Source organism: Vicugna pacos, chromosome 14, assembly GCF_048564905.1.
Source record: "Vicugna pacos chromosome 14, VicPac4, whole genome shotgun sequence".
Classification (NCBI taxonomy): Eukaryota; Metazoa; Chordata; class Mammalia; order Artiodactyla; family Camelidae; genus Vicugna; species Vicugna pacos.
The window spans coordinates 54,614,665-54,630,090 of record NC_133000.1 but is presented as its reverse complement, the minus strand read 5'-3'; the positions used below and the strand labels follow the sequence as shown (position 1 = coordinate 54,630,090).

General features: G+C 34.8%; 1 protein-coding gene across 1 annotated transcript; it reads left to right on the top strand.

The window, feature by feature from the left end:
- The first annotated feature begins 8,061 nt into the window (after positions 1–8,061).
- Positions 8,062–14,677, top strand: SLITRK6 (SLIT and NTRK like family member 6). The gene is made up of 2 exons (XM_006214810.3): positions 8,062–8,564; positions 10,929–14,677. The coding sequence occupies exon 2, from the start codon at positions 10,952–10,954 to the stop codon at positions 13,478–13,480; it is 2,529 nt and encodes an 842-aa protein (XP_006214872.1). The 5' UTR covers positions 8,062–8,564; positions 10,929–10,951; the 3' UTR covers positions 13,481–14,677.
- The last annotated feature ends 749 nt before the right edge of the window (positions 14,678–15,426 follow it).

The following is a 15,426-nucleotide window of genomic DNA, read 5'->3' as shown; positions in this document are numbered from 1 at the left end:
TTGATATCTTAAGATTTTAACAAAGAACAGAACAGCAAAATTAAATCTTTAGGAGGAAGATAAGAAGTATTAAATTAATCATTATGTTTGTCTTTATTATGCCTGAAGGAGGAGCAATATATAGATCAGAAGGCCTTCGGACCAGATTCATGTTACATCTCAGGATGTAACATGTAATAGTCCTTTTTACTAGGTGATCAGAGACACATAACGCCTCCGCGCCCTGTCGTGCCTGGGGGCCTTGTTCTTGCAAATCTCACTGCTGCCCACATTCGTTCTTCAGATAACCCAGGAGTCTGGTGGAAGCCCGTGGGCGTCATTAGTACATGCCCACCCCTTCAATGACTGAAATACCCCCGCATCTATTATGAGCTGCCTGGAGTTGGCGGGGATGGAGGGAGGGAGGGATACTATAAAGGGAAGATTACATATCTGCTTGAGGAATCCTACGAACTCTCTGGGGTCCACTCTAGGTCAGGGAGAGTACAGAGCTCCTGAGATGTAACATGAATCTGGTCCGAAGGCCTTCTGATCTATATATTGCTCCTCCTTCAGGCATGCCTAGAGTGAGAAGAGTAGATTTGATATAAACTGATTTCCTTTTAATACAGCAGCTTGGTTCTCTTTGACTTAGAGGTACAAGGACAAGAAAGTATAGACGCTTAGCAGATTGTAGTGTGATTTGGAAACTGCTGTTTATACACATATCATTCTACCATCTTTTGGATATATCTAAATACGTATGAAGCATATCTACGTATGCGCATGTATAAATAGAAATAATTCACCTTTGTGTTTTCAACTGAGGCATTGATTTGTCCACAGTTGTCACTGAAGTTTACTCATCGAGTGAAAGGTTTTAGAAAAGTATTTTTTAAACTCAAAAAGACAAAAGCGTTCTAAAATTAGTTCCCCTTATACAGAAGACAAAACCCCGACACTATTATAAATTACATCCACTTATTAAAACATTTGTCCTGAGTGATTTTATCTGCTGAATAAACGAATTCTCAAGCCAGAGTGAACTGGGTAGTTTAAAATCTAGAGTTTGCCCTTACCAGTTCTGTAACATTGTACATATGCTCCAGTTTCCCACTGTGGTAGTAATTGTGGTATAGATTTGTTCCCAGAATAAAGGTGTTACTATGTATAGAGTGCCTGTAGCAGTTACAAACATGGGGAATGCCCATAGCTATATAAAAATATTACTTAATATTATTTATGTTAAACAGCTAAGGTTAAAAAAGCAAAAATATAACATAGAAGATAGTTTGAGACTAATGAATAACTGAAGCATGGTCTTTTTTTTTTTAACTTGAGAAACATTTAGAAACTTTCCTAAAAATGTAATGGGTAACAAAAACAAGGAGAATGTCAGTTATTCTTACAAATGATATATTCTGTAATACTCTGTCTCTAATCATGCTAAAATTTGGCTAGTTTTTGAAAGATATACTTTAACATAGTGTAATAATCATTATGCGCCAGCAATAGAAGAATAGCATACATAATCTACATGTTTAGAGTAAAATTTGAACAGGTTAGCATGCTCACCAGTTGTTTCAGTTGTATTTTTCAAAATATCCACCAGAGGGTGCTAGAAGAGTGAAAAAGCTTTAAGCCAAGGACGGTGTTAAGAATGATTCTCTTTAATTCTTATCAATATTATACAAGTATTCAAGGTTAGTTTCAGATTGAAAATCCTTATTTTCGTTTTTATCTTTCTCCTCCCCAAATCAAGGATTTCTATTAGTATCAAATACGTGTAATATTTTGTTGGAGGCATATGCTTCTATGTATAGGAAGGAAGAGCAGGTAAGTGCTATTTTGAATTGCTTCAGTTCTTAAGCTAGATAAGCTGTGTTTAAAAAATTGTTTTAGGGCTAAATAATTGTTAAAGCTCTGAAATTTCTAAAAATTAGTGTTTCCTAAATTTTGGTAGGTTAGAGTTATAAATAAAACTGCTCGTTAGAAATGCCTCTTTGATAATTGGTCAAAGAGAAGGATACAAAATGTTTTAAGGAGTATTTGTTTTACTGTAGTCATGTGACTTCAAACTTAATACTATTTGAGGATAAAGGAATTGAATGTCCTTCTTAGTTCACATGAGTGTTTTGTGAGGATATATTTTATTTTTTATTTTCCGGAAAATCAGGTATATAAAAAATTAACTTGATACTTCCCTCTGTCCTTTCTCTCCCCCAAAGCAACAAAGTCTATCTGTCTGTTTAAACAAACATAACGTATTATAGCCATCTGATTATTAGGCACTAATTTTATTGGAATTTTATCAATGTTAATGTTTTATTGTATTTTTATCTATGATATATCATAGTGGTTTATGTCCTATTTCAATATAGGGAAGTATGAAAATTATAAATAATACTGTATTCATTTCCTTAAACATACAATATACATAATAATGTTATGTGAGATACATACACTTTAAAAATATGCCATAAAAAGCCTCAATTATTCTAGAAAATATATTGGAGATTAATATAGGGAAGATGTATACAGTTAAAGTATCAAAAGTATAATTGTATTAATAAAAAATCCATATTTATCTTCATGTAGGTGTGTATGTAAAGTATAAATGCATTTTTGCATGTTGAATATAGATTGATCCTGAAGGAATATCTTTCTCTGGGTATCTGACTGAAATATATTTACAATTCGAAACTTACATAACAGTTTTAAACACTTTAAAAATATTATATACCAAAATGTAATATTTCTTACTTTCTTCTGGAGTGTTTTGGCAAGATTTCTGTTAACAAAAAAGCCAACATTATTCAGTGAAATCTGTCACTAATGATTTATTCACTTTCTTGGTTAATATTAATACTCCAGTGATGACATTAAGAGTTCAGTAAATGTCTTTTTATATTAACTCTACTGTTACCAAGGTAAACAATGCAAAATAAAAATACAGAGTCATCAATTTCTCCACAAACATGTGTACCTTGCCAGTGATTTTCTTTCTTTATAGAATATAGTTCCAATTGTAACAAAAATGTTATTTCTCTCTGTATATACATTATATACATGGCCATGATATTTACAGGTTTATTTATTAAAATAATATGTTGAACTAAATGAAACTGACATATTTTATAAAAATTGTTGAATATCACAATTACAAGATTAAAACTATTAAAATAAGTTTACATCCCTCCATGACACAGCAATAAATGATAGGCAGAGGCAGTGAGGTTTGAAGTGTGATTGACAATAAGTAGACATCTAGGAACTTAAAATCTCCTTCAGGTGGTCCAGCAAGCCTATCATGTGCATTTGGTTCAGTGGTATTTTCCTACTATTACTGTTGATCGTCTGAAAACAAATTAATTCAGTCACACACAGTGTTATAATGCCAAGCAATAGCATTTGGAAAGAACCATGGAGGTTAAATTTTTAGTTGTTTCCCTTCAATATTGATTTTTATCATTAGGTTTTTGTTACATTGACAAAAATGTAAAAGTAAATCTGTATACATTTCTGAGCACTAATAAGTCAGCCTCCTAAGATTACAGGCTAGTGAGAACATACAAAGAAACTATTAACTTAATAACTACTTATTTGACTGTTTTCTACGTGCAACTCTACGGTATTATGGAAAAAAATATGAAGTAGATACTAGCCTTCCCTCAGTAAGTCTTTACAATCAATATAACTTACAGTCTACCGTTATTCTGCTGGAGCTTGTTCTCTTGCACATTACTCATTATTCATCATGGAAACATTTACCAACATTTTTCAGTTGTTTTTTGTAATTTGTTAAAAAAAATCTTCTTAGTCATCCATTTGAAGTAGGACTTTATGAAATCTCAAATATACTTTATATGAAGAGAGACAAGTTATAGTCCAAGCTTCCAGGAGAAAATTTTTGTTTTGTTTTCAGTTTCGCCAGGTTAAATAATGATATCAAAGGGTTCCTTTGTGTCAACAGACTTCAAATCAAAACAGGAAGTTTTACCGCAAAGCCTTTCGTAGTATAAGACAATCCCATTATTAGTTTCATATCTTTGCTTTCAGATCAAATTGAGCATGAAGGAAACTTAGGATTTAAATAACAAATCAACCTTTTTATTAAAGGTTCACTGCAAAAGGCAAGTTTCCTAACAACCATTCATGTGTCACTTTATACAATGTATCAATCACAAAAACTTTCTCTAAGATGCACAGACTTTTCTCTGAGATGACATTATTCATGATGAATGTGTGCAAATGTCCTTCTCATATACAGAGATGTTATTGCTAAAAGGTGAGAAAATCTTCTATTCTTTCTCATACAAAGGTCATAGTCCTTTAAATTGCATGTTGTCGTCAGAAGCAAAGGTATCCATAATGATTATGTTCTGACTCTAACAGAACCAAAAGAGGAAGTAATTACAGTAAAGAGCTTTGGGCTTCTCTTGCAGTGAAACATGAAAGAGAATCCTAAATTCAAGATTTGAGAATCAAATTCAAAGTTCACTTGACATTGCGAAAGATAGACAATATTCTTTTACTATTATTTTCTATGAATGGAATTTATATATCTAAGTCAAATTAGATATTTCAAGTAGACTTTACTGCATTGTTATTGTTAAGGTTTTTTATGTTAGGAGAGTTATTACTTTTGTATAAAATGGACAGAATAGGAATAAAAATAATAAACTTCTGAGCTGAATTTAAGTTATGTGATTGTGGATTTTCCTTTTATTTCTTTTGAATTTCCTTCAGGCCTTTTTAAAAATAAGACAGATATACTTTTTTTTTTAAGTATATACAATTGTAAAGAAAAAAATTTACTTTGAAATAAGAAAAAGTATTAATGTTTATAAAATTAGTGCACAAGATCTCAACTTATCTATAATTTTGGACATTATTTGCAAATATTTATAATATTTGATTTTAACAACATTATCATGAGGTTCAGTGTAATCCCCTGACAGTCCAGAGCAGATAGAGCCCACAATACTAGCTGATTCTCAAGGATGTGTCAGATGTTTTCTTTTACAGTAATGATATAAGTACTTAAAAAGTGACATTTGTTTAGAATTGTTTCTTTACATTTTTTCTTCAAAGTTTAAATTCCTTCTTCAAAGAATGAAATCACCAATGAATACTGAAAGTCTGCCTATAGTATTATAATCCCCAAAGAGTCAGTAAGTTTTATACTTTCTACCTTCAGAGTAGTTAAATATGCCTCAGTGTACATCACAGGTGGCACAAAGCCCTCTCCCTTCAAACCTTCCAATTTCTTGAGTTAGAGTCAATCTGACATATATCTTCACTTTATCACTTAAATGTGGCGCTGTAAAAGGTGGGCAGATGTTCTGAGGTAGAACTCGTCCTGTACAGAATTAATAAATCTTTTCTATTTTTTCCCCCTCTTTCCAGTGGACGAGCTTGGTCTTATTCTCTTTGTCCCGTATACATTATCAGTCCAACAAATTTCATAAAATATTCCTGCATCTGGTCTTTATCACCGTTGGATTGGTCAACTGATTTACCTCCCCCTAGCTACGCAAGCAGGGAAGGAAAGATGTTCTCCTAAGTCCTGACAGAGAGAGTACCACGCTGTCTTATATCTGCTGCTGCTGTAAAGTGACTAACAGAGAGAGGTTTATTTCTTCTCACTGCTTGGTACTCGTAAGTGTAACTAGAATAATTTCATGTTTGCTCTTCAAGACGCACATTAGGTCTATAAAGCATAACTTAGATGATGTGATTAAAAGTGATTACTTTTTAATGTCTTCCAATATGGAGTCACTGGGGGTAAATTATGTGGGCAGATTAATAAAACTGAGTGCTTACTATGATCACTTAAATTTATTATTAAAACTTGGAGGAAGCTACACTGGGAAATTACTTTTCTATGTAATTATTGGAAATTGAAAATGTTGCTAAAATAACTGTTGTCCGACAATAATGAACACATTGTGCCATGAGCGTTTTGGAAAAGATGCCTGCATTATTGACATAGTGAAACACCTGAGGAATTACAGTTAACAGAACACAGAGATCAGCAGATTTAGCCATAAGCATTTTGAATGTGCTAAGTTGTGCATTTTACTATTAAGTTTAGGAGAATGCTAAGTAATTCATTATCAATATCACTCCTTTGAATTAAGTTAAAAGTTACAGAATGCTCCTCAGACAATAATTCTAAACCTAGCTTTTCTTTATGTTCCCACCAAAAACTTACAGAAGTAGAGAATTCTTTAAAAAAAAAAAAGTCTTGTTAGTCACTCCTTCTCTCCCTTACTATCATGTAGTTAGCCAATAATTTATGCATGAAAAATATGGAGGCAAGAGCGTCCAGACAAATAACATCAACTACATCCCAGGTGTATATCATGGATAAAATCAACACCTCAAATTGGTGGAAATGAGAAAACCTCCACCTGTTTATCAGGAATGTAGTTCCATTTTCCCCACATCTATTTGAACATCTTTTCCACCACAGACTGTATGTCCATTTCTCCTGTGACTTCTCCTCCAAAACCTTAAGGAATGCCTCTAAAGAATTGTATCTACAGTGTTGGAAGAAACATTATTCTAGTTGCTTGTTGTCTCACTGGATCTAACTCTATTTTGTCAGCACCTTGCTAAATCATTAGATTGATGTAAGCTAACTTGGCCATCACCTAGCAGCAGACTGTATCTAAAAGAAATTCATTTCCTTCATTCTCTTGTGTTCTCTTTATTATCTTATTCCTTATCTTTATTTTCTTTCTCCACATCCTCATCTGTATCATAATCTCTATTCTACCTTAAAGCACGCAGTGCCCTTAAAATGAGTGAGTGAAGAATATAATACAAAGGAAAGTGAGAAATTGCCTCTAAATCTTTATATTTTAAAAACACCTGTTTCACACTAAGGGTTTAAAACTTTATGAAATCCAGTGCAAAACTGCAGACAACCATTAAACAATAATCTAACTTGAAAATTTCCTGTTTTGATGATTTAAGCTGCATACAATCTCTTTTTTAAACATAGCCTTTTTTTTTCCCTGAAATAAGACCTAATATTACATAGGCAACCTCTAGAAGCTATAGGCAAGAGTGTTTCTAAACATAGAATGTTTCAAAATGAATAAGTGACAGCATCTAGTATATTCATCTTGGCTGTGAAAAAGTTCAGGTCCTTGGAATGTAGATAAAGAGGAATGATTTTTAAAACACAGGCGTTTGGGGAAATAAGGAACTTGACAGTTGAGAGTTTTATTAGTGATGATTCAGAAACTTTTAAGAGTTGAGGAAGAACCAAGTAACTTTTTACATACAATCTTTTTTAGGAAAAAAATTGCTCTCTGAGCTAGTGCCATAAAAATCAGGTTATTGTAATATATACTATATACTCTATATACTCATTTAACTTGTTTCATTTTATGTGAAAAGACATAATTTCATATATTGAGAGTGATAAGCTGTGTTCGAATAAAGACAACCATTTGTAATAAAGGTACTTGAATATATTTTAAGTGAGCATATTTCCATTCCAAATAGTAAGACTAGAAATGAGGTTCTTTTTCTCACCTGTCTTAGTCTCACTACTGAAAGTGAGCTGTAGGGAAAAAAATAATGAAGTATAAAACTTAGAGTCTCTAACATGAGGCTTAAACGTTTTTTTCCAATGTTGAATACAAAAATAGGAATGTTTCAGGAAAGCAGTTCATGTTAACATTTTTAAGATTAAATTAGTGCACAATTTTGACTGTAAATACTAGTTTAAAAAAAACCTGAAGCAACTATTCTATAGGTAGCAAGCTTGTAGTTTCTCTGCACACGTGTGCAAACGGTACAGTCCTGTGCTAGACGAGAATTTAATATAATGTATTATTTAGCCTGCTATATAACACAAAATATTATTAAACATTTAAAACTACATGTCATTATTTCCATCAAAATTTGCTTGCACTATCTGTGGTATTAAAAGGGAGAGGAAAGACCGCTTGCAGGAGGAGGAGTTGAGTCCCAAGGTGGAGCTGTCTCTTGTGTTAAATGACACTGGCAGATTAGAGCGCTCTGATGGGGAAGGGCTTACAGGCTGAGTCAAAAGCCAAGAAGTCTCTTTATTTACGCCTACCTCCCAGCCCTTGGCAATCTGACTAATAACAAACTGAGCTAACAAGAAAGACTAGAAAGGGAGGAAAGAGAACATTGCTGCAGCTTGGATCTACGGCCTCAGAAAGCAAGAGTGATCAATCCCAGCTCTTTTAAACATCTTGCTTATTTACTGCATTCAGCAGCTTGCAAATGGTTAACTATATGCAAGAAAAGTCAGCAAAGCTGTGAAGTATGCCGTGAATTTTAATTGGGGAATAAAAGGACAACTGCTTCAGGATGATCTAGGATGCACTCTGCTTGAAATATTTTCAATGAAATGCTCAGCATTTTGTCTTTGACCAGAGGTTTTCACTTTTTGAAGAGATGGGACTTGCCAAACGTGATATTTGAGAAGAAAGTACGTGGTGGTTGGTGTTTGCTTTTTTAATAAAGAAACTGCGTTTACTTTGAACATCTCTTCCAGCTGTGCGTTACAGATAACGTCAGAAGTCCCTGCTTTACAGGTAAGATGAATGTTTCCCGGCTTTTCTGATACCTATTTTTGCATTCTCCTGAAGTGATTGGATTTATGTTTGCCTCTTTAAAAAAAAAATAACTTTGCATTAGAGGATATCCAGTTTCATTCTGGCTCACTGGCACAACTAATGCTGGAGCAGATGCCTGTTTTCTCCGAGCAGCAGACATTTAGTCCAACAGCTGGCTGCAGAGAAGAACGAGTAAAATAATATGCCACTATGTCTCTACAGCATGCAGTTTGTTATTGGAAACGAAATAACTGTGCTTTCTGAAGGGAAGATTACTTCCAAACACCATCGCTGAATTTGAAATATAAGCAGAATATGAAGAGATTCTTTGTATTTTGTATACCATTTTTATTTTTTTCTAGACTGGACACTACGTAAATGGAGATTTTTTTGACCTCTTTAACACTGTATCAGATGTTGTCAAAGTAAAACCACCCTTCAGATTTGTGTGTATTTCTGACAAGATTAGAAACTGTTCCCTGGGGCATTTTGAAAAATATAAAATGCATATAAGAGTAAAAAAAAAAAAAAGTAAGGAGAGATTCTCATCTAAAATTTATTTACTATTTTCTCAAGATATTGTGCCTGGTGAAATGAATAGTCTTCTTCCTCAGGAATCTAGGGTGAAGTAGCTTTAGTATTTGTGGAAGCTGGTCCACAAGGTGAAGACTTGAACTACAGGCTGCTTGATTCTGAGCACAGCACGCAGAGTCGTTTGAAATCAAACTATTTTCCTATGGAAACACTCAGTCTGCTAACTTTTCCTTTCTATAGAAAGGCGCTCTGTTGTTCTGTGTCTTCGGTGGTCTTTTGCCTTTCAGAAACTTTCATGCTTTTTATACATGCTTTCAATAAAACAATGTGTTTTCATGGAAAGAAAGTTTCTTTTCAGGATTATTGATTGGGTTCTGGGATGCGTCATCTGATTGTGAATTTTAATTAGATTCAGAGTTACTGTTCATAGCCCATCCAGAAAAATGAAAGCAATGATCATTTCCAAAAGTTGAATAGTTAAAAAATATGGGTTTTCTTTTAACCCTTCAATTTAGTTTAGATACATTTAAGGCACAATATTTAAAGGGAAGGAATAAAATTAGATACCAGTAGAGTTCAAAGTATTTACCAGACCACTGCTATCATTTTAGAGTTAGAATCTTTTTGAAAATTGCTGTTTCAGATGCATGTATTAGGTTTTTAATGTATGATGTTGTTATCTTGAGCTGTCATTTTTTTCTTTACCAAATTAGACATATCCTCAAATATTTTAATATAGTGAAGTTTGTTTCAGAGTTCATTGTTTGCAGCATTAAGCCTTATGACAAAGGAGATCAATTGCTTAATTATGTGGTGACATTCAGTGCCCTAGAGCCTGGTTCAAGACCTCATTAGGCAGTCATTTACTAGAAGTTTATAGGAGGCATTGTTTACTTTTTTATAGTAGCTGGAAATATGTGTTGAAGATCAATTTTTCTTCTCTAGTTTTTATGATATTAACCTTATCGACAGTAGAATTAAAAAGTAGCAGTAAATATTCTACCTCTAGAAAGTCAATATAAAGTGTAACTCCAGTGAAATTCAAATGGACACCTTTAAGCACACATATCTGATCCTACTAGGTTTATAGAAACTTCCCTAGACAGTGTAATTAAAATGAAATTCTTTTATGGTGTTCTACTTTATTATATGGTTAGAGACATATTTTTCTCAAGATTTTTAAATAGATAATGAAATTAATAAATATTTTGATCAAAGTCAAAGCAGGTTAAACACAGACAGAGTTGTTAGATGCTATATGGTGATATCCAGTTCAAAAATAAAACTAAATAAAGGAAGTGCATAATGTATGCATGCATTCATTCTTTCCAACTATTATTTTTGAATTCTCTATAGTCTCTGATCTTCTGGCTAATACCTACATATTTGTCCTTTACTATAATCCCTTATGCAGGCTCAGATTCATCTAGTTTGAGTTAAAAACAAATAGATTAGAGTCTTCTCAAATATACACCTTTGCATTATATCAAAGTCCAAAGGTCCATTTAGCCAGCACCCCTTAAAATGCAGATTACTTGGCAGATGGGAACACAAATTGATAGAATATTTTGAATTCTCCTTGACCTAAATTTTAAATTTTGATCACAATGCAAGCTAAAAGTAAAACAAACCTGCTGATCATAATATTTGAGGAAATAAAAGAAAAGGTAGATGAAGCAATGTATTTATATATTCAGTGTAATCCATATTTTGCTTTTTAAAGGAAAACCTGTCATTTTGAAAATGTCAACGTCCTCTCCTCCCTGGTCCTGCCCACTAAAGCCCACTGCTTCGTGTTCTATTTTACAGAATCATATCCATCACAGGACACCATGAAGCTTTGGATTCATCTCTTGTATTCATCTCTCTTGGCCTGTATGTCTTCACAGTCCGAATCTCCTATGTCCTCTCCCTCAGCCAGAGGCTCCTGTGATTCTCTTTGTAATTGTGAGGAAAAAGACGGCACGATGCTAATAAATTGTGAAGAGAAAGGGATCAAGAAGTTATCCCAAATAAGCGTGCCACCATCACGACCTTTCCACCTCAGTTTATTAAATAATGGCCTGACAGTGCTTCACACAAATGACTTTTCTGGGTTTACCAATGCTCTCTCAATACACCTCGGATTTAACAATATTGCAGATATTGAGACTGGTGCATTTAATGGCCTTGGCCTCCTTAAGCAACTGCATATCAATCACAATTCTTTAGAAATTCTTAAAGAGGATACCTTCCATGGACTGGAAAACCTGGAATTTCTACAAGCAGATAACAATTTTATTACAGTGATTGAACCAAGTGCCTTTAGCAAGCTCCACAGACTTAAAGTGTTAATTCTAAATGACAATGCGATTGAGAGTCTTCCTCCAAACATATTTCGATTCGTTCCTTTAACCCATCTAGATCTTCGGGGAAATCAGTTGCAAACATTGCCTTATGTTGGGTTTTTAGAACACATTGGCCGAATATTGGATCTCCAGCTGGAGGACAATAAATGGGCCTGCAACTGTGACTTACTACAGCTAAAACTTTGGTTGGAAAACATGCCCCCACAGTCTGTAATTGGTGATGTTGTGTGCAACAGCCCTCCGTTCTTCAAAGGAAGCATCCTAAGCCGACTGAAAAAGGAATCGATTTGCCCCACCCCGCCAGTCTACGAAGAGCATGAGGATCATTCGGGGTCGTTACATCTGGCAGTGACATCTTCAGTCAGCGATAGCCGCATGTCAACCAAGATCACGTCTCTTTTAAAACCACCCACCAAAGCACCTGGTTTAATACCTTATATTACAAAGCCATCCACGCAACTTCCGGGACCCTACTGCCCTATTCCATGCAACTGCAAAGTACTGTCCCCTTCGGGACTTCTTATACACTGTCAAGAGCGCAACATCGAAAGCTTGTCAGATCTAAAACCTCCTCCCCAAAATCCTAGAAAGCTTATTCTCGCGGGGAATATTATTCACACATTAATGAAGTCTGATCTAGTGGAATACTTCACTTTGGAAATGCTTCACTTGGGGAACAATCGCATTGAGGTTCTTGAAGAAGGATCATTTATGAATTTAACAAGGTTACAAAAACTCTATCTGAATGGTAACCATCTGACCAAATTAAGTGGAGGGATGTTCCTCGGTCTCCACAGTCTTGAATACTTGTATCTTGAATACAATGGCGTCAAGGAAATATTACCTGGAACCTTTAATCCAATGCCTAAACTTAAAGTCCTCTATTTAAATAACAACCTCCTTCAAGTTTTACCACCACATATTTTTTCAGGGGTTCCGCTAACGAGGATAAACCTTAAAACAAACCAGTTTACCCATCTACCTGTAAGTAATATCTTGGATGACCTTGATTTACTGACCCAGATTGACCTCGAAGACAACCCCTGGGACTGTTCCTGTGACCTGGTTGGATTGCAGCAATGGATACAAAAATTAAGTAAGAACACAGTGACAGATGAAATACTCTGCACCTCTCCGGAGCACCTAGGCAGAAAGGAACTAAAAGCACTCAACAGTGAACTTCTATGCCCAGGTTTGGTCAATAACCCATCCCTGCCAACTCAGACGAGTTACATAATCGTCAACACTCCTACAACCACAACGACAGCTGATACTATTTTTAAATCACTTACCGATGCTGTACCGCTATCTGTTTTAATACTAGGACTGCTGATTGTATTCATAACTATCGTGTTCTGTGCTGCAGGGATAGTGGTTCTTGTTCTCCACCGTAGGAGGAGATCCAAAAAGAAACAAGCAGACGAGCAGATGCGAGACAACAGTCCTGTGCATCTCCAGTACAGCATGTATGGCCATAAAACAACTCACCACACCACCGAGAGACCCACGGCATCACTCTACGAGCAGCACATGGTGAGCCCCATGGTTCACGTCTACAGAAGTCCATCTTTTGGCCTGAAGCATCTGGAAGAAGAAGAAGAAAGGAATGAGAAAGAGGGAAACGATGCAAAACATCTCCAAAGAAGTCTTTTAGAACGAGAAAATCACTCCCCACTCACAGGGTCAAATATGAAGTACAAAACCACAGACCAATCCACTGAGTTTTTGTCTTTCCAGGACGCTAGTTCATTATATAGAAACATTTTAGAGAAAGAAAGAGAACTTCAGCAACTGGGAATCACAGAATACCTAAGGAAAAACATTGCTCAACTTCAGCCTGATGTGGAGGTACATTATCCAGGAGCCCATGAAGAGTTAAAACTCATGGAGACATTAATGTACTCAAGGCCAAGGAAGGTATTAGTGGAACAGACTAAAAATGAGTATTTTGAGCTGAAAGCTAACTTACATGCTGAACCTGACTACTTAGAGGTCCTGGAGCAGCAAACATAGAGTTTGAGGGCTTTTGCAGAAATGCTGTGATTCTGTCTTAAGTCCAAACATTGTAAATAAGTGCCTTATATGAGTGTGTCATCAATCAGATCCTAAGCACAGCAGTAATCCTATGGGGGAAAAAAGAAGAGAAAGAAACTCAGGGATCATTGGGAGAAGCCATTGCGTTGTCTTCAGGCAATTATGTCTATCCCCAATAAAATAAATCCTTGTGTGTGAATCATTCAGGGATTATAGTAATAGTTTCCCATACACATAGAGTGTTTCATGGAAGTCCTCCTGCACATCTCAAAGGGTTCCACATTTAAGCAACCCTTAATTTCTTGAATTATATTACCCATGGATTAAACAGAATTGGATTTTGTCTTTTAAAAAGTATACCTGCATATGTAGTTATAACATGTAGGAAATATATTGTTTATAAAACCAGTGTATGTACTACAAAAATGTACATTGTTAGATACACAAAATTTTCTTGAAATAAAGGCAAAAGGAACTGGGACTTTAAAATTACGAATAGTGATAGTAAAGAAAAAAAATGGAAGGTTAAATTATATAGGCTGTGAGTGGCCCCAAACTTTGAACCTTTGAGGATTAAAACAATGCCACAGCTATGCTTTCTGAATTTAAAAATAAGAACGATTAACAGTTCAGGTGGAATGGATAAGCAAACTTTGTGGTTTTTCTGCACATTTTGTGTAGACAATCTTATTGTTAATGCTGCTGTGAACTAAGGTATGTCATTTGTGCTCAAAGCTTAATTCTTATTCTTGGGATATTTTTTTAAATGCTACTGATATTCAACTGTAAATATAATTAGTGCATCCATTAAGTTTGGTTTCTTTCATAGCATTAATCCTTTGTAAATTTGAATACCATGATAGACATATGTTACTTGTGGCAAGTAAGAATTCACTGGTGTAAAACAAATAGGACAAACTGTTCTTTTATTTTTATTGATATATAGTGATAGTTGCCATACATTAGTAGCAAAAGGCATGTCTAAGGGTAAGTAGTTTAAGTTGCCTCAGGAGTGGGACAATGTAGCTTTATTTTACAAGAAAGTATAGCTAGATTTTTATGAACTATTTATTCTGTACAGTTTTGTATATTTTTGGTTCACAAAGGTAATTATTCTTGGGTGCCTTTTAACAAAATGAAATATACTGCTCACTACAATAAAACTAAAATGAACACTCTCTTCTTAAAAGTTCTTTCTTCAATGAGTCGGACCTGAAGCTCAGTCAGGTCAGGATGAACACAAACTGATGCAGCAGGCACACAGGCACGTGTGCGTCAAATGAGATTTCTGTTTGTCGTCACCCACACGGAAGCATCTTGTTCACCACGTGCAAGAAGGCCACTCAGTGTCACAGTGTGATTGACACGGAACCAGACTTAACGTCTGACCAGTAGATTTCCCTTTCTGGCAAATCATTGCCCCACTTAATACAAATAGAAATGATTTAATTTTATTCTTCCTGATTATAGAATTAATCATAGAGCATATTTTTGCAATCTGTTTCCTGAACACCACTCAGATCCACTCACAGTGCTAGGAAGGAACATAGTTCCTATTATGGAGGATGTATTTAATTTACCTAACACTATTTTAGATGATTCCTGAGAGCTCTATTAAATGTTTTGGTTCTCCAACCCTCAACTATCTGCTACTAGCAAAATATATGTTATTTCTTTGATCTTGAATGAAAAGCCTGCTTGCTAATAAAAACAGTAGAGGCCTGTGTGGCATGGCATGAAGAATAATTGAGTCCATTATGACTTCATACCACTAGGTTTTTAAAAAATTATTGCATATATTAATAAAAAACAATAAAAATTATGCATTAAAAGGTTCATTGAAAACTTAAATCTCTTCATTATCTTACGAGATTGGATGGGAATTCTTTTTTTAATTAACGCTCACTAAAGGGAAATCTGTGTGA

What these genes read in the sequence shown, in the direction of transcription:
- SLITRK6 (XM_006214810.3), top strand. Translation starts at nt 10,952, where the DNA reads ATGAAGCTTTGGATTCATCTCTTGTATTCATCTCTCTTGGCCTGTATG.